Source organism: Heterodontus francisci, chromosome 27 (assembly GCF_036365525.1).
Source record: "Heterodontus francisci isolate sHetFra1 chromosome 27, sHetFra1.hap1, whole genome shotgun sequence".
NCBI classification, from domain to species: domain Eukaryota; kingdom Metazoa; phylum Chordata; class Chondrichthyes; order Heterodontiformes; family Heterodontidae; genus Heterodontus; species Heterodontus francisci.
Window position 1 is genome coordinate 11,115,663 of NC_090397.1, and position 19,663 is coordinate 11,135,325.

Sequence of the window (19,663 nt, forward strand, 5' to 3'; positions counted from 1 at the left end):
ACAGATCTTGGAATACAGAGTAGAATCTCAAAATTTGCTGATGATACCAAACTTGGAGGTGAGGCAAACAGTGAGGATGATATGAACCACCTGCAACAGGACAGTGATAGGCTAGCAGAATGGGCAGAGAGCTGGAAAATGGAATTTAATACTGACAAGTGTGAGGTAATGCATTTTGGCAGGATGAATAGGAAGAGGCAATATATACTTAATGGCACAGTTCTAAAGCGTGTGCAGAAACAGAGGGACCTGGAAGTGCTTGTGCATCGATCTTTGAAGGTGGCAGGACATATTGAGAGAGTGGTTAGTAAAGCATATGGGATCTTGGGCTTTATAAATAGAGGTATTGCGTACAAAAGCAGGGAAGCTATGCTGAACCTTTATAAAACTTTGCTTAGGCCCCAACTGGAGTACTGCATCCAGTTCTGGTCACCACACTTTGGGAAAGATGTGAGGGTCCTTGAGAGGGTGCAGAGGAGATTTACCAGAATGGTTCCAGGGATGAGGGATTTTGTTACAAGGCTAGGTTGGAAAATCTGGGTTTGTTCTCATTAGAACAAAGGAGATTGAGGGGAGATTTAATAGAAGTGCACAAAATTATGACAGGCTTAGATAAGTTAGACAAGGAAAAACTGTTCCCATTAACAAATGGGCAAAAGGTGCAGGGGGAATATGAGGAAGCAATTCTTTACGCAGCAGGTGATAATGACCTGGAACTCGCTGCCCACAAGGGTGGTGGAAGCGGAGACGACCAATGATTTCAAGAGGAAGTTGGATGACCACCTGAGAGAAGTAGACTTGCAGGGCTATGAGGATCAAACTGGGGAGTGGGACTGACTGCATAGCTCTGTGGAGAGCTAGCATGGACTCGATGGGCCAAATGGCCTCCTTCTGTGCCGTAGATGACTCTATGATACAAATACTCAATTCCACTCTGGAGTCGTAGTCATTATGGCTCAGAAGGAGGCCATTCAGCCCATCGAGTCCATGTCGATTGTACAGCAATCCAGTCAGTCCCATTCTCTAGCTCTATCCCCTAAGCCTCTCTAAGTTAAACTTTCTTAACAAATCTCACAGTAACACAGATTAACTATGATAATATCATTTGATGGGATCGAGTGAAATGTTAGGGAACTAAAGAAAGCCTGACCATTTTAAAAAGCAATGTACCAACAGAGATGTCATTTAAAACTAACCTGTCTTTAATGGAGAAATCCTTTTGTTGCTCAAGAATGTGTATTAAAGTCACTAGAAACTCTTCATTACTCAGGAAGTTGTACAAAGCTTTGAATCCTTCATTCTGGCTGTCACTTTCAGATGCCTGATTCAAGTGAAACAGTAATAAGAAGCAGGTTATACAAAATCTCTTTAAACACCGGTCAATTCTGTACATTAACCTGTGTTGGTGGATCAGACACTATGAGCTGGATTTTTAAAGCAGTTCGGGGTCTGGATCAGAGGTGGGTGGATGTGCGATTTGGCGCTGCCAGCCTCAGTGCGGGTTTGCTGCCACGATTCCGACTCCGAGCCATTTTGAGCGAGGGCAGCTCAGGATCAGATCTGCGGGGAGGCAGTCAATTGAGGCCAATTAATTACAGGACCTATTTCCAGTCAGCAATGCGAGCAGCCCACGTTGACCTGGATCACGTCCAGGCCAACATGCTGGGCTCAGGGCGGGAGGAGTGGGAGGGTTGACGATGGATCATGTGAGGGACCCGCCCCCCGGACCCATACAGCCACCATGCCACTGCTGTGGCCGCTGGTCGACTCTGGCGGAGTTGCCCCTTCAGGATCACGGCCAGGCAGCTATAGCTTTTTAAAACAGAAAAATAAACTTAGCTTCACTTGTCCCTTGCAGTCTCCATCTTCAGATGAGGCTGGAAACACAGTGCTAGAGGGCCTTCCATTGGCTGTCCAGCATTGGGAGCCTGCCTGCCATCCCTGATTGGACAGCGAACCTGCTCCTGGCCTTCACTTGGCTGAGGTTTTGAAAATCCCTCAGGGCATGCTTAAACCAGGATCGGGACTTGGAACCAGACCCCATTTCCGATTCCTGATTGAAAATCCAGCTCTATCTGTATAAAAGGAGAAATTATGAAATGTCTTTCTGAAATTATGGTCAGAATTTTAACGTGGGGTGGGTGCTGGTGCCTGTGGTTGGGAGGGTGGGGGGGCGGTGGTTAAATCAATAAAAAATGCTGGCATTTCAGACACCGACACGATCCCTTTCACTCCGCCTTTAACCGGCATGCTTTTGGAAGGGTGCAGAGAAACCCCAGTGGGAATGCTGTGTCTGTTATTTGAATATGTTAAGAGGCAATTAATTGAAAATTTATCCCAGCATTCGGGGTTTAATAGCCAATGCACGGCTTTCCTGAGCCGTTTGAAACTCCCCAGGGTCAACAAGGTGCGAACTCAATGGGGATTGATGGCTCTGTGAAATTGACAGACTGAGCAGCGGTGCCTCAGGAGTCTCGGGTTTTGTTGCAGGCTATTGCTGACATCTGCAGCCTGGAACAAGACCTCCTGCCCAGTGGACCAGGTGGACACACATTACGAGTGGCCGTGAAGATCATCACAGCCCTGAATTACTTTGCTTCCGGCTCCTTACAGGGATCCGCCGGTGACATCTGCTGGATTTCACAATCTGCCGCGCGAAAGTGCATCTCCCAGGTGATCAAAGCCATGTTTTGCCAGGGCTGCCACTAACATCCACTTTGCTACGGATGAGGCCAGTCAGAACCAGAGGGTTCTGGCATTTGCTGCAGTGGCTGGATTCTCACAGATACAGGGAGTCATTGATATGTGTGGCAGTCAAGGCACCCTCAGATCACCCAGCAGTCTTTGTCAATCGGAAGGGATTCCACTCCATCAATGTTCAGCTTTGATGTGACCACCAGAGGGTTTTCATGCATGCCTGTGCAAGATATCCTGGAAGCTGTCAAGATGCCTTAATCCTGAGCCAGTTGCATCTCCCCCAAGTCTTTGCACCTCCAAGCAGACTCAGCGGCTGGTTCCTTGAAGACAAGGGCTACCCTCTCAGGAAACAGCTGATGACACCCATGAGAAGTCCTACCACTGATGCAGAGGAGAGGTACATGCAGAGCCACATGAGCACAAGAGTGCTCACACAGCAAGCCATTAAGTTGCTGAAGATGTGATTCAGGTGCTTAGAAAATCTGGGGAAGTTCTTCAGTCTGCACCAGCAAAGGTATCCAGAATGGTTGTGGTCTGCTATGCCTTGCACAACATCATGCTGCAGAGAGGACTGGAACTGCAGAAGGAAGAAGGTGACGAGCACTCTGCATCCTCAGGAGGAGGAGGAGGAGGTGGTGCAGGATGAGGGGGAGCCTGATATGGCCAGGGGGCCTGCAGCTGCTCATCTAAATGCCAGAGAAGCCCACAACGGACACATCCAGGAACAGTTGAGATAACCTGAGTGTATGAAGCCTACGGCAAACCAATACTGAACCCATCGTTCCCCGCTTCCCAAAAATTAATCATTCCAACGTTCAGAAATCCCTCCATCTCATTCACTCCCTTTGCTCATCTTCCACTCTGGTCATCCCATTCTCCTCGAGACTAATGTCCATTTGAAAGGCAGGAGGCAATGATAGAGATGAATGGGCAATGGAAACTTGAAAGAAAATTCATGATTCATTTATATTTTGGAATATATTAACACACTGATATTATTTATAATCACCCAAATGAACATCCCTTGTGCAACTAAAAAGTTTTTCCTTTTCCTATTGTTTCTACATGGTGCTGCTCCTGTGGCTTCAGCAGAGCTAGAGGCAGGCTGCTCATTCCCCTGCTCTGGCAGCTGAGTGACAGACGTCCTCTGGATCTTAGGGCCCATGAGGGTCCCAACAAAGACCGCCCCACGTGCACCTGTGCGGGGGCAGCCTGGGTCATTGGGGCAGGAGGCAGCATGTGGGGAACTGACTGAGGTGGGGAGCGGGTGGGGTGCAGGGGGCACGGGGGGCAAGGGACGAGAAGTGGGAGCACCTTGAACAGAGCCCCCACTTCCACGTGCCCTTTCTCCCTCTTCCCTCTCATGCCCACCCACACTTCCCTGCTCGCCAAGAGCTGGAGAGCACTTTGCTGCACTTCAGTGAGGTGCTGAACAGCCAAGGCCAGGCTTTCCTCCAACCTATTGAAAGTGGCAGACTGGGTGGACAGTCCATTGGTCAGGACCAACATGCATTCACTTGCCTGCTGCGTCTGATTCTCCACGCACGTGTCCACTCTTCCTGTGGAGTTAAACATCAGTGCGAAGACCTAAGATATCATGTTACCCATAGTGGAGTTGGACTCCTCTAATCATGTGCACTGCTTCTGGAAATGCTGACAGAACCTCACACATTTTCTGCTGCTGCTCCAGAATAATCCCCTTTGTCAATGACCCCCCGAGGGTCAGCATCTGCATCCAGCTGAGCAAAGCTTGGAGTGTTCTGCGACTTCCAATGGGGACCCTCCAACCTGTCTCCAACCTCTGCTCCTGCTCACTTGTGATGTGTGCCTCAACATGTGATAACCCAACTACCTTTCTGGGAGTCCCCATTGAGGTGTGTGTATCTGCTCTGGTGGAGGGTGCGCATGAGTCATGTGACAGCATTTCCTCAGAGTGCGCGACCTCCTCTGAGCAATCCTTGGCTTGCTCCCGCTCCAGCTGCTGTATGATGCTTGAAGGATCTGTGGAAGATGAAAGATATGAATTAGAACTGATATGGGGAAAGTGTTCCAAGTCATCATTGTGTAGATGTTCACATTTCAGCTAACAGTAACAGCAAATCAACATGAGTGATTGTTATGAGCCAAGTGTGATTTCTAACTCTGTCACCAGGTATCTGGGAGACCTCCATCTCTCCATTGCCAATGGCCAGGCACTCTGCCAGCCTGCCGATCTCCATGGCCTCTTCCTCTGCAGTGGTCAAGGTGGCTATCACTGGAGGGCCACTGCTGGTTCTCTGCCTCTCCCTGGAGTTCGGTGCTTTCTTCACCTGCAAGGAAAATAAAGAATTATGAATATGAGAAGTGGAATGTGCTGAGAGGATGGAATGACAACACGCATGGAGGGTGACTGTAAGGCATGGGTATGAGAGTGGAAAAAGGATGAGGGTGAATGTCAGCATTGGTTGTTCAAATGGGGATGTGAGGAGGTGCCTCGAGGGAGACAATGAGTGGAGCTGCACAGTGTGTTGACCTGAGGAGTACTGTGTAGGAGAATGCTGGGGAAGGCAGAGTGTAGGGGTTGGCTCCTGAATGTGGAATGCCACTCACCTTTCTTGCCCTGATGAGGTAATTGAACCTCTTGCAACACTGAATCCATCAATGAGGGCCTGCACTCCTGCTGCTCACTGTGTCAGCCACTTCCAGCCATGCCTGCTTGCTTTGAGAAGCTGGCCTCTTCCTCCCGTCAGCGGGAAACAATCTTTTTCTTCTTACACTCACAGTCCACAACAGGACCTCCAGGGAAGCATCAGAGAATCACGGGGGCAGCCTTCCAATGTTGCAGTTCCAATCCCCTGGTTCCTGCATCCTTAGTGCAATGGAGCTATTCTGACCCCTGCCAGGGTCCCTTTGAACAGAGATCCTGCCATTGACGGGTGTGGGTCACCATCATGCCTGTACTCTGGTCGGGAAGTCAGAAAGTGGGATGCTAATACCATGATTGAGTTAAACAGACATGCAAAGGCCACTGCTGAAACAAACGAGTTCCCAAGCTTCTGCCTGCTACCCTCGCTGTGAGCAGGTCAGCACCACTAAAACTCTGCCCTTTGTTACAGGCATTGATCATCTCGAAAGAAAATGGAAGAGAAAAATTTACATCTAAAATGCACTCTTGCACTTATACAAAGTCAATGATCTCTAACTGATTGAGCTACACCTTTCATCATTTATGGTTTAGTGATGGTTTGTAATCCAAATATAAACTGATGCAGAATAACCAACACACAAGCTCATGTTGGTGATATTTGCAGAGAAATGTTCCCTGTTTAAACAGTATTCCTTTGTCCACTGTTTTGTGGGGGCTTTAACACACATTCAAAATGGGTTAACACCTCCAAAAAAAAAGGGCCAGTGGGATCCCACAATGGGCAAACACTAAACCAAGGAGAAATTCGACATTGGACTGAGTGCACAGAGTGCTGGGTGCAGGATGTGACATGGGTTGTATATTGGCATTGCCCAATGTACACTCCACTCAATTTATGGTGCTACCATCCAGGACCAATTTCATCCCCATTGTGTTTAGATATCACCAACAGTAATTTAAGCCCATAGTTTCAGAAAGCAATGAATGGTGTTCCATCTACAAAACGTACCTGAGGTGCAAAGACGATCAGATCTCTGATAACGTTGGGCACACTTTCTCCGTTTCCCAGCTAGAGAAAGCATTAAAAAAAGGACAAAGCATAAACCCAGTATTTTAAGATTCAGGTACACAGGCATGCCTAAAAACTTCAGACTAAGATCATTTAGTGATGGTCTAGTTATGCAACATGTTGAAAAGATAAAGTTATCAAAGTTACCTCAGGAAACAATGTTCGGGCAGCAAAATGTTTGTAATCCAGGAAAGGGATACTGCTGTAATCATCGATTAGATGCATATCTGATCCCTCAGTCTGAAGCTCAACAAAACCTTAAAAAGGAGAATTTAACTGTCTGTAAGTTTAACATTTTATCTCAGTCAGCAGAGAATATTTCTCCCATTGGCCATTTCCTTTTCAAATCAAATACAATTCCCTAAATGTGTGGATGAACAATCTGCCCCCAGTCTTCTCCAATATTGCTCTGTCACCTTCCTGATTCTCTCTATTATAACCCTGTAACCAGTTCCTACAGGAGTAGACATTAGCCGTTCCCTCTCTTATGCAAATAAGGGGCCTGACACTTCAAGACTGAAATCGTAGAACTCTGCAAGTGGGCTCTGATGGTGCATAGCTCACGCCCCCTGTGCCTAAATGGTGAGGTCAAAGCTCTCCAGAATTGTCAGGGAGAATGGTAGCATAGAAGTAATGTTATGCAACTAGTAATCCAGACACCCAGAATAATGGTCAGGAGACATGAGCTCAAATCCCACCACACCAACAGAAGTAATTTAAATTTGATTAATTAATAAATCTGGAATAAAATGATGATCACTTTAATAATGATCATGAAACTACTCCATTGTTGTAAAAAGCCATCTAGTTCACTAATGTTCTTCAGGAGAGGAAATCTGCCATCCTGACCCGGTCTGGCCTACAAAGTGATTCCAGACCCACAGCAATGTGGTTAACTGCCCTTTGAAATGGCCTAGCAAACCACTCAGTTACAACTTACCACCACCTTCTTCAGGGCAGTTAGGTATGGGCAATAACTGCTAGCCTGGCCAGAGATGCCCATATCCCAAAAACAAACAGAAAAAAGGAGCCCTCTGGTAAAGAGCACTCCAAGTTGCTGCTGCTAGTGGTGATTGGGTCCTTTAATGTGAGGTCAGGGACCAGGCATTCTTTCTCCTTGCAGCATCAATTTCATATTTGTTGCAAGAGATCCCTAGAGCTGCTTTTCCTAAGTGTGATATCACTGGCTGCCTCAGAGCAAACCAATCTTACAGAAGAGGGCCTCAAACAGGCACTAGGCCCTTATTTTCATACGCAAAAGGCATAACGTCTGCCTCAGGCTTGGGTAACGGATAGCTCTTGTTTGTTCTTGTCCAATATGGCAGGTTCTGGCACTTCTGGCTGAATATGTGTGCACACTTCCTGCCTCCCATATTGGGGTCTTAGTGGTCTGAGCAGTGCCTGAAAAATGAACCAGTTTCTCGGCCTTATTTTAAATTGACCACTGAATATTTGGATAGACATAAACTTGTACAATGCTCTTATTTATCAAAGCAGGATGATAGAGTTATATGTTTTTGGAAGGACTTTGCTGCCACTTTTGAACTCCCTTGTAGGTCACTTTAATTGTACTAATGGAGTGAAATGCAGGAAGATAAAAAATCCCCATGTGGGATTTCAAATTTTTCCATCCTTGACATGTGGGGCCCAAATTTTTCCATCAAATCCCAGGATTCCCGTAGATATGATAGGAGTGTAGGGGTTAAATGGTTGAAGGTAGATTGGTGATAGATATTCAGTATGGTACTGTACAGCGAGCTCGCCACTGGTATCAGACCCACCAGCCATCCATGTCTCCGCTTTAAAGACGTCTGCAAACGCGACATGAAATCCTGCGACATTGATCACAAGTTGTGGGAGTCAGTTGCCAGTGTTCGCCAGAGCTGGCGGGCAGCCATAAAGGCGGGGCTAAAGTGTGGCGAGTCGAAGAGACTTAGTAGTTGGCAGGAAAAAAAAAGACAGAGGTGCAAGGGGAGAGCCAACTGTGTAACAGCCCCGACAAACAAATTTCTCTGCAGCACCTGTGGAAGAGTCTGTCACTCTAGAATTGGCCTTTATAGCCACTCCAGGCGCTGCTTCACAAACCACTGACCACCTCCAGGCGCTTATCCGTTGTCTCTCGAGATAAGGAGGCCAAAGAAGAGAAGAAGACTGTCATTTATACCACAGATTGTATAGCGCTAATTGTAATACTGAAACTGTCAAGGTTCAACATTTGCTGCTAGTTACCTTCTCGAATTTGATTTCGAAATTGGCTTTCCAAAAGTTCCATTTGGGAATTTAGGCTCTGCGAGTATTGCTTGGCTTTGCGACTAGTTGCCCAACAATAAACTAAAGACACGGAAAGTTCGATCAGTTGCGAATCAAACAAAAATAGGAGATTCCACATCTGATAAAATTAATCACTGCAGAAGTGATTCTGGAAAATACCTAACAATATCAATCAAAATGTGGCAAAAAGTTATTCACTAATAATAAATGACGAATATGAAAAATATACTACCTACATTTACAAATACATAGTGTATTTAACGTAGTAAAACTTTCCAAGATGCTTAACAAGAGCGATATCAATAAAAACATTTCTGACATTTTTTGATACCAAGCCACAGAAGCGAAATCATGAAAGATGACCAAAAACTTGATCAAAGAGGTAGGTTTTAAGGAGCATCTTAGAAGTGGAGAGAAATGTGGAGAGGTTTAAGGAGGGAATTCCAGAGCCTAGGGCCTAGGCAGCTGAAGGACAGCTGTCAATGAAGGAGCAATTAAAATCGGGGAATGTGAAGAAACCAGATTTGAGGGAGTGCAAATATCTCAGAGGGTTGTGGGGACGGAGGAGATTACAGAGATAGGGAGGGAAAGACCATGAGGGACTTGAAAGCAAGGATGAGAATTTTAAAATGGAGTCATGTCAGATGGGAAGTCAGTGAAAGTCATTGAGCACAGAGGTGATGGGTGAATGAGAGCAAGTTAAGCTACAGGCATCAGAGTTTTGGATGAGCCATTTACATCAAGTGGAAGATGGGAGGCTGGCCAAGAGAGCTTTAGAATAGTCAAATCTAAAGGTAACAAAGACATGGATTCAGCAGCAGATAAGCTGAGTGAGTGTCAGAGTCAAGCAGTGTTATGGAGGTGGAAGTAAGTGGTCTTAGTGATGGTGCGGATATGTGGTTGGAAACTCAACTCCTGGTCAAGCATAACAACAAAAACCTGATTGGAGGGATTCAAATATGGAATTGTTGGAAAGATGGGAATGGATTTTGAAAGCAGCAACACATTCATGGGGTTTGGACAGGAAAGGGAGGTTGGAAATGAGGCAGTAGTTTGCTGGTGCAGAGGGGCCAAGAGTAGGTTTTTTGAGGAGTGGGTGATAATAGGAGATTGGTAGGCGAGGGGGAAAGTACCTGAGGAAGGGGAACTGCTAACAATATCAGCTAACATGTAAGGGAAGTTGAGTGGTCAACAGTTTGGTTGGAATAGGATCGAGGGAGCAGGAAGTGGGTCTCATGGGCTAGATAAGGTTAGAGAGAGCACTAAAGCACTGCAGGAGATGGGGTGGAATCCAAAGAAAGACATGAGTTCAGGGATAGGGCAGTATGGAACGTTTGGGGAAATTTGTGCCAAAGGGTTAGGAGTAGGGAGGGAAGTGACAGATGCAGATGAATGGATCGTTTCAATCTAACATCACCAAACCATAGTGTCTTTATAAACCTTTTTTAGAATCCTTCTAATATACTAAATATTCCTGGATACAAGGTGTTCAGGAAAGATAGGAAAGAAAGGAGGAGGGGTAGCTGTATTGATAAAGGAGAACATCACAGTGCTGGAGAGAGAGGATGTCCTAGAGGGTCAAGGACAGAAAATATTTGGTTAGAGCTAAGAAACAATAGAGGTACCATTATATTGCTTGCATATTCTATAGGCCACCAGCTATTGAGAAAGATATAGAGGATCAAACTTGCAAGGAAATTACAAAGAGGTACAAGAATTATAGAGTAGTTATAATGGGGGACTTTAATTATTGTAATGTACTCTGGGATAGTAATAGTGTAAAGGGCAGAGGGAGGCAAGAGTTTCTACAGTATGTTAAGGAGAATTTTCTACATCAGTATGCTTCCAGTCCAACGAGGAAGGAGGCATTGCTGGATCTGCTTCTGGGAATGAGGTGAGTCAAGTGAATCAACTGACAGTAGGGGAACATTTGGGGAACAGTGACCAGAGCATCATTAGGTTTAGGTGAGCTATGGAAAAGGACAAGAAGCAATCCAGAATAAAGATAATTAATTGGAGGAGGGCTAACTTTAATGGAGTGAGAATGGATCTGGCCCAAGTAAATTGGTATCAAAGATTGTCAGGCAAAACTAACTGAACAATGGGCTGCCTTTGAAGAGGAGATAGTTTGGGTACAGTCAAGATACATTCCCACAAGGGGGAAAGGTAGGGTAAACAGATCCAAAGCTCCCTGGATGACGAAAGAGTTAGAGAGTAAGATGTGCAAGTTCTCCGTGTGTCTGCGTGGGTTTCCTCTGGGTGCTCCGGTTTTCTCCCACAGCCAAAAGACTTGCAGGTTGATAGGTAAATTGGCCATTATAAATTGCCCCTAGTATAGGTAGGTGGTAGGGGAATATAGGGACAGGTGAGGATGTGGTAGGAATATGGGATTAGTGTAGGATTAGTATAAATGGGTGGTTAATGGTCGGCACAGACTCAGTGGGCCGAAGGGCCTGTTTCAGTGCTGTATCTCTAAAAAAAAAACTGAAAAAGTGTACATAATACAGCTTTTAGGTGGATAATACAATTGCAAACCAGGCTGAATATAGAAAGTTCAGAGGGGAAGTGAAAAACAAATAAGAGAAGCAAAGAAAGAGTATGAGAAAAGACTCAAAACTTAACATAAAAGGAAATCTAGAAGTATTCAATAGGCATATAAATAGTAAAAGGATGGTAAAATTAGGGACCTAAAAGGGGATTTACGCATGGAGGCAGGGGGCATGGCTGAGGTACTTTGCATCTGTCTTTACCAAGGAAGAAGACACTGCCCAAGTCATGGTGAAAAAGGAGGTAGTTGAGACACTGAATGGACAAAAAATTTATAAAGAGGAGGTATTAGATAGGCTGGCTGTACTTAAAGTTGATAAGTCATCAGGACCGGATGAGTTGCATCCAAAGATACATAGGGAAGTAAGGGAGGAAATTGAGGAGGCACTGGCCATAATCTTCTAATCCTCCTTAGATACAGGGGTGGTGCCAGAGGACTGGAGAATTGCAAATGTTACACCCTTGTTCAAAAAAAGGGTGTAAGGATAAACCCAGCCACTACAGGCCAGTCAGTTTAACCTTGGTGGTGGGAAAGCTTTTAGAAACAATAATTTGAGACAAAATTAATAGTCACTTGAACAAATGTGGATTAATTAAGGAAAGCCAGCATGGATTTGATAAGGGCAAATCTTATTTAACCAACTTGCTTGAGTTTTTTGATTTGGTAACAGAGCATTTATGAGGGTAATGCAGTTAATGTGGTGTACATGGACTCCCAAAAGGCATTTGAGGAAAGTGCCACATCATTGGCTAGTCAGCAAAGTTAGAGCCCATGGAATAAAAGTGTTATGAATGCTAGACTTTGTAGTATGATTATGTTTTTAAAAACTGATTTTTTTCATTGCAGTGTAGGACCTGAAAGTTGTAACACCTGAAAGGACAATGTGTTTCGCTCTCCCAGACTCTCAGATGGTAAACAGGGAGCCAGAGGTTCTCAAATGCAAATTTGAGTTGCAATTGCTAACACCTGGAAACAAAGGAAGGAACAGGTGCTTTTGCTGTGGCCAGACTTATTGACTCTGAATATTGTAAAAAGGAAACGACTATTGATTTTTGATTCTGGATAAATTCACCAGGTTTTCCTGGGTCTGTAGGCTGTAAGGAAGAAAGGAAGACACAAAGACCAGAAGAGGCAGCCTCAGAAGAGATTACTTCCTGTGCCACATGTTAGTGAGTATAGGAACAGGAGAATAGACCAGATGAATGCGTGGCTGGAAAAATGGTGCAGGAGGGAGGGATTTAGATTCCTGGGACATTGAGACCGGTTCTGGGGAAGGTGGGACCTGTACAAGCGGGATGGGTTACACCCAGGCAGGACCGGAACCAATGTCCTCGCAGGGGCGTTTGCTAGTGCTGTTGGGGAGGATTTAAACTAGAATGGCAGGGGTATGGGAACCTGAGTGGGGAGACTGAGGAGGAGGAAACAAGGATAGAAATGAAAGACAGGAAACAAAAAGGCAAAAGTGGAAGGCATAGAAATCAAGGGCAAGAAACAAATAGGGCCATAGTGTGAAATAATGCTAAGATGACTAAGAATGTTAAAAAGACAAGCCTAAAGCATTGTGTCTCAATGCACGGAGTATTCGCAATAAGGTTAATAAGAATTAACCATGCAAATAGATGTAAACGGATACGATATAGTTGCAATTATGGAGACATGACTGCAGGGTGACCAAGGATGGGAACTGAACATCCAGAGGTATTCAGTATTTAGGAAGGACAGGCAAAAAGGGAAAGGAGGTTGAGTAGTGTTGTTAGTAAAAGAGAAAATCAATACAATAGTGAGGAAGGATATTAGCTCAGAGAATCCTGATCTGGAATCTGTATGGGTGGAGCTAAGAAACACCAAGGGGCAGAAAACGTTGGTGGGGGTTGTATATAGACCCCCAAACAACAGTAGTGATGTAGAGGATGGCATTAAACAGGAAATTAGAGACGCATGCAATAAGGGTACAACTGTAATTATGGGCGACATTAATCTACATATAGATTGGGCAAACCAAATTAACAATAATACTGTAGAGGAGGAATTCCTGGAGTGTGAACGTGATGGTTTTTTGGACCAATACGTGAGGAACCAACTGGAGAACAAGCCATCCTAGACTGGGTATTGTGTAATGAGAAAGGATTAGTTACAATCTTGTGCGGGGCCCCTTGGGGAAGAGCAGCCATAACATGATAGAATTCTTCATTAAGATGGAGAGTGAGAGAGTTGATTCCGAGACTAGGGTCCTGAATCTAAATAAAGGAAACTATGAAGGTATGAGGCGCGAGTTGGCTATAATAGATTGGGGAACGTTACTTAAAGGGATGACAGTAGATAGGCAAGGGCTAGCATTTAAAGAGCACTTGATGAATTACAACAATTGTTCATACCTGTCTGGCGCAAAAATAAAACAGGAAGGGTGGCTCAACCATGGCTTACAAAAGAAATTAGGGATAGTATTAGATCCAAGGAGGAGAAATATAAAATGGCCAGAACAAGCAGCAAACCTGAGCATTGGGAGCAGTTTAGGATTAAGCAAAGGAGGACAAAGGGATTGATTAAGAAGGAGAAAATAGAATGAGAGTAAGCTTGCAGAGAACATAAAAACTGACTGTAAAAGCTTCTATAGATATGTGAAGAGAAAAAGATTGGTGAAGACAAATGTGGTCCCTTACAGTCAGAAATGGGGGAATTTATAATAGGGAACAAAGAAATGGCAGACCAATTAAATACATACTTTGGTTCTGTCTTCACAAAGGAGGACACAAATTACCTCTCAGAAATGCTGGGTAACATAGGGTCTAGTGAGAAGGAGGAACTGTATGAAATCAGTATTAGTAGGGAAATAATGTTAGGAAAATTGGTGGGATTGAAGGCTGATAAATCCCCAGGGCCTGATAATCTACATCCCAGAGTACTTAAGGAAGTGGCCCTAGAAATAGTAGACACATTGCTGGTCATTTTTCAAAATTCTATAGATTCTGGAACAGTTCCAACAGATTGGAGGGTAGCTAATGTAACCCCACTATTTAAAAAAGGATTATAGACCGGTTAGCCTGACATCAGTAGTGGGGGAAATGCTAGAGTCCATTATAAAAGATGTAATAGCAGAGCACTTGGAAAACAGTGACAGGATCGGACAAAGTCAACATGGATTTATGAAAGCTTGACAAATCTACTGGAATTTTTTGAGGATGTAACTAGTAGAATAAATAAGGGAGAACCAGTGGATGTGATGTATTTGGACTTTCAGTAGGCTTTCGATAAGGTCCCACATAAGAGATTAGCGTGCATTAAAGCACATGGGTTTGGGGGTAAGGTACTGACATGGATAGAGAACTGGTTGGCAGACAGGAAACAAAGAGTAGGAATAAACGGGTCTTTTTCCAAGTGGCAGGCAGTGACTAGTGGGGTACCGCAGGGATCAGTGCTAGGACCCCAGCTATTCACAATATATATTAATGATTTAGATGAGGGAATTAAAAGTAATATATCCAAGTTTGCAGATGACACAAAGCTGGGTCGGAGTGTGAGCTGAGAGGAGGATGCAGAGAAGCTCTGGTGTGATTTGGACAGGTTGAGTGAGTGGGCAAATACATGGCAGATGCAGTATAATATGGATAAATGTGAGATTATCCACTTTGGAGGCAAAACAAGAAGGAAGATAATTATCTGAATGGCGATAGATTGGGAAAGGGGGAGGTGCAGCGAGACCTGGGTGTTCTTGTGCACCAGTCGCTGAGGGTAAGCATGCAGATGTAGCAGGCAGTTAAGAAGGAAATGGTATGTTGACCTTCATAGTGAGAGGATCCAAGTACAGGAGCAGGGATGTCTTGCTACAATTATACAAGGCCTTGGTGAGACCACATCTGGAGTATTGTGTGCAGTTTTGGTCTCCTTATCTGAGGAAGAATGTTCTTGCTATGGAGGGAGTGCAGCAAAGGTTCACCAGACTGATTCCTGGGATGGCAGTATGAAGAGAGATTGGGTCGATTAGGCTTGTATTCGCTAGAGTTTAGAAAATGAGAAGGGATCTCATAGAAACCTACAAAATTCTAACAGGACTGGACAGACTAGATGTAGGAAGGATGTTCCCGATGACGGGGGAGTCCAGGACAAGGGGTCACAATCTAAGGATAGGGGATAAGGCCATTTAGGACTGAGATGAGGAGGGACTTCTTCACCCAGAGAGTGGTTAGCCTGTGAAATTCTCTGCCACGGAAAGCAGTTGAGGCCAAATCATTAAATATATTCAAGAAAGAGTTAGATATAGTTCTTGGGGCTAAAGGGATCAAGGGATATGGGGAGAAAGCGGGAACAGGGTACTGTGTTTGGATGATCAGCCATGATCGTATTGAAGGGGGAGCAGGCTCGAAGGGCCGAATGGCCTACTGCTGCTCCAATTTTTCTATGTTTCTCATTGTTCTCAGAGCACTGTTACAGCGAAAGGCTGCTAAAACTTATACCCAATTCGAAGGTTGAGGTTTGAGGAGGAGAAAAGACCAACAAGCTCACCAGAGATTGCCTTATCCACTGAGGACCAGTCGAATGTGCTCGGAAGAAGTAAGTGAAGAGGACATTGGTTTTTGAGAAGGACTGGGAGATCCAACCCATTGCAACTGGGAGGAGTTTGGGACTTTTAGCTGCAAAGATATCGCTTCGATGAGAACACTGTGTAATTTATAAATGTGGTGTGGGGTTTTCAAGTCTTTTGATAAGTTAATGGGAAATACCCTTCCCTGTAATTAGTGTATTAGCTACCTACTGTTTAGTTAATGTTGATTTTTTTAGTTTAGTTGTTATCGTAAAAGTCTTAAAACATGAAATCTTGTGTAATTCTTTAAATTGGCCTGGGGAGTTCTTAGCTCTTGTTTTAAAGTTAAAGGTCTCAGATGAGGTTGTAACAAAAGGGTCAGTAGCAGCATGGATACGGAATTGACTGAGTGACAGGAAACAAGAGAGTAGTTGTGAACAGTTGTTTTTCAGGCTGTAGGAAGGTATAAAGCGGGGGTTCCCCAGGGGACTGTACTGGGACCACTGCTTTTCTTGATAAATATTAATGATCTAGACTTGGGTGTACAGGGCACAATTTCAAAATTTGCAGATGACACAAAACGTGGAAGTATTGTGAACTGTGAGGAGGAGAGTGATAGTCTTCAAGAGGACATAGACAGGTTGGTGGAATGGGTGGACAAGTGGCAGATGAAATTTAATGCAGAAAAGTGTGAAGTGATTCATTTTGGTAGGAAGAATGAGAAGAGGCAATACAAAATAAAGGCTATAATTCTAATGGGGTGCAGGAGCAGAGGGACCTGGGTGTATACGTGCATAAGTCATTGAAGCTAGCAGGACAGGTTGAGAAAGCAATTAATAAAGCACATGGGATCCTAGGCTTTATAAATAGGGGCACAAAGTACAAGAACAAGGAAGTTATGCTAAACCTGCATAAATCATTGGTTCTGCCTCAACTGGAGTATTGTGCCCAGTTCTGGGCATCATACTTTAGGAAGGATGTGAAGGTATAAGAGAGGGTGCAGAAAAGATTCACGAGAATGGTTCAGGGATGAGGAACTTCAGTTACGTGGATAGGTCGGAGAAGCTGGGCCTGTTTTCCTTGGAGAAGAGAAGATTAAGAGGAAATTTGATAGAGTGTTCAAGATCAGGAAGGGTCTAGATAGAGTAAATAGGGAGAAACTGTTCCTCTTGGCAGAAAGATCCCGAAGCAGAGGACACTGATTTAAGGTGATTGGCAAAAGAAGCAATGGCGACATGAGGAAAAACGTTTCATGCAGTGAGTGGTTCGGATCTGGAATGCACTGTCTGAGAGTGTGGTGGAGGCAGATTCAATCGAGGCCTTCGAAAGGGAATTAGATATTTATCTGGGGAGAAAAAATTTGCAGGGCTACAGGGAGAAGGTGGGGGAGTGGGACTCGGTGAGCTGCAGGTGCAGAGAGCTGCCTGTGACCATTCTATAATTCAAATACTGGGGTCATTCTGACAAATGAATTATCATCTGTTGAGTCATGCTATGATGGTTTAATTTATTTGGCATCACTTTGTGAACAGAATATAATTTTGAAACAACTGCAATAACCAGCATCCCATAAACAATTATTTCTTGAAGCTTAATTATTTTCATTGTGGACTGATGTTCAGTTCCTATTTTGCATGTATTATAATAATCACATTTTTCCATCCATCCATTTCCGTCATCATTTCCATCCATTCGTCCCTCTCTACATTCCATCCATCCTTCTTTCTATCTATTAATCTATCCCCTCCTCATCCATCAATCCATCCCTCTTTGCATTCATCCATCCACCCTCGATCCCATATATCTCTCTGTCCCTCCACCCCCCCCCCCTCTTCATCCATCCTGGCTCTAGTCAATACAAGCAGCAGACTTACAGGAAGATAGAAGACCAAAATTATTTTACAGGAGTAGCACCAGGAATGTTCAGTTATTCTGTAGAAACGCTTTTAAATTTTAACAAAATATACATTAAATACTTACCGGCAATAAAAATCACCAGCATAATCGGTATCACAATGAGTATAATGTAAATGGATTTACTGGGAGATTGGCTTATTAAAACTGTCTCATATGTTCCAACTTTCACCTAAGTAGAAAATGCAATTTTAACACATTTTTAAATTGTGTATTGTATTATAGCAAATGAAGCTGAATTTTGTAACAAGTGCAAGGTCAGGGCTTGTCACTCACAGTACAAGAACACAAGAAATAGAAGCAGGAGTAGATCATATCGCCCATCGAACCTGCTCTCCCATTCAATATGATCATGGCTGATCTTGGGCTTCAAACCAATTTCCCGCCTGTTCCCCATATCCCTTGATTCCCTGAGAAACCAAAAATCCATCTATCCCAGCCTTAAATGTACTTAGAGATGGAGCATTCAAAACCCTCTGGGGTAGAGAATTCCAAAGATTCACAACCCTTTGAGTGAAGTAATTGCTCCTCATCTCAGTCCTGACTGATTGGCCCCTTATCCTGAGACTGTGTCCCTGTGTTCTAGATTCCGCAACCAGTGGAAACAATCTCAGTGTCTACCCTATCCAGCCCTTTCAGAATCTTATATGTTTCAATGAAATCATCTCTCATTCTTCTAAACTCTATAGAGCATCGGCCCAAGACAATAATCATAAATAATAGTACAGTAGTAGTTAAGATATTACCAGCATAGTTACTTTTCATTGCTTCCACTAAATATGCATTCCTGGGGTGGGGAATGATGCAGGATTCATTCCCGGGGCTGGGGATGGTGCAGGATTCATTCCCGGGTCTGGGAATGGTGCAGGATTCATTCCCGGGTCTGGGAATGGTGCAGGGTTCTGGTTTGGTGAGCAGGTGGTTTTCATCGGCTGATGTTAACTCCTGGGTCTCACTCACATGCTATAGGCCAGCTGCCCACCCGGGTTGGATGTAAAGAGACAATCAGTTGGCTGCCAGTAGTTAAAAATCAGGTGGCAAGGAGGCAGGGTGGGGGGGAGATTTCTGCAGGATCCCGTGGGTGGGAGGTTGGGGGAGGGGCCAGGGCAGCAAAGGCCCAGACTTTCCTGCTGGGGCCCAGAGGAACACACTTGCTCCTCACAGTCCCACGCACACTTACCTCACAGAGCCCCTTCTTCCTACAGAGCAGGTGCCATGGAGAAAGAAGACCCATGGCTCAGCTAGTTCAAGTGCCATGGGAGTCCTGTGTATGTCATAGGACCCCTATTTGCATAAACATGGCTTCTTGGCTGCCTGAAAAAAACATCTGTGTTAATGTGGAGTAGGAATGGAGCAGGAACTAAACTGGCTGCATTTCAATCCCCACTCTGACAGGTTTCTTGGAAGATAAAATTCACCCCTCTCTTTCACTGAAAATGCAGGAAACACTCAGCAGGGCAAAAGCTTCTCCTGACTGTTCTCCTCACTCTGTTAGTGAAGATTATGACTTTGAGTCTCTGCTGGGGGCACAGTCGAGAAAACGTGCCTGAAATGCACTGGACATTGTGGTGGTTTTGTCAAGGGGAAGTTACGCTCAAGTTTCTGATCAAATTCAATTGTTTAAAGCCAGAACGTAAAATCGTGCATGAACCTGCACAATCAAGCAGCATAATCAATTGTAGTTGGGTCAATGGGGCCTTAAGATTACTGAAGTAAACTCACTTAAACTGGAAACATGTTCAAATAATTGCTGCAGCTGAAGAAACAGGCCAATCAGTGGTTTCAGTTGACAGCTGAGTCCAGGTCTTCTGCACCAAGGACAGACCTATTTACTGAATTTGAACTGCTTTAAACTAAATTTAAAGTAATTTGAAATAGTTGTGCCATCAGTATGAGAAACAAACCTAAGTGAGGTTTCAATTGACTGCTGGCCACTGCAGCCACAGGTCATTAGCACTGGATTAAGGTGAACGTGGGTGCCTGTGCATCCGAAATTCTGGGCACAGTGTGATTAACACC

The 19,663-nt window shown here is 44.4% G+C and overlaps 2 protein-coding genes across 2 annotated transcripts in view; both read right to left on the minus strand.

Moving 5' to 3' along the window:
* The window catches only part of plxnc1 (plexin C1), a 158,719-nt gene that overhangs the window by 37,126 nt on the left and 101,930 nt on the right, over positions 1-19,663 (minus strand). Inside the window, exons 18-22 of the mRNA XM_068058810.1 lie at positions 17,711-17,816; positions 8,622-8,723; positions 6,540-6,649; positions 6,333-6,392; positions 1,197-1,321 (exon numbers count right to left, since the gene is read on the minus strand). Coding sequence (XP_067914911.1) covers positions 1,197-1,321; positions 6,333-6,392; positions 6,540-6,649; positions 8,622-8,723; positions 17,711-17,816 — 503 coding nt within the window. The remainder of the gene's footprint in view (positions 1-1,196; positions 1,322-6,332; positions 6,393-6,539; positions 6,650-8,621; positions 8,724-17,710; positions 17,817-19,663) is intronic.
* Positions 1,331-6,318, minus strand: LOC137384639 (uncharacterized). Its single transcript, XM_068058812.1, has 2 exons — positions 4,847-6,318; positions 1,331-4,698 (listed from the first exon to the last, which is right to left on the minus strand). The coding sequence occupies exons 1-2, from the start codon at positions 5,136-5,138 to the stop codon at positions 4,298-4,300; spliced, it is 693 nt and encodes a 230-aa protein (XP_067914913.1). The 5' UTR covers positions 5,139-6,318; the 3' UTR covers positions 1,331-4,297.

Excerpts from the sequence above, each read along its gene's own strand:
- LOC137384639 (XM_068058812.1), bottom strand. The coding sequence starts at position 5,138 with ATGCTGACATTCACCCTCATCCTTTTTCCACTCTCATACCCATGCCTT. Across the intron at positions 4,699-4,846 it reads GGAGGTCTCCCAGATACCTG|ATCCTTCAAGCATCATACAG; the intron begins GTGACAGAGTTA and ends CATCTTCCACAG.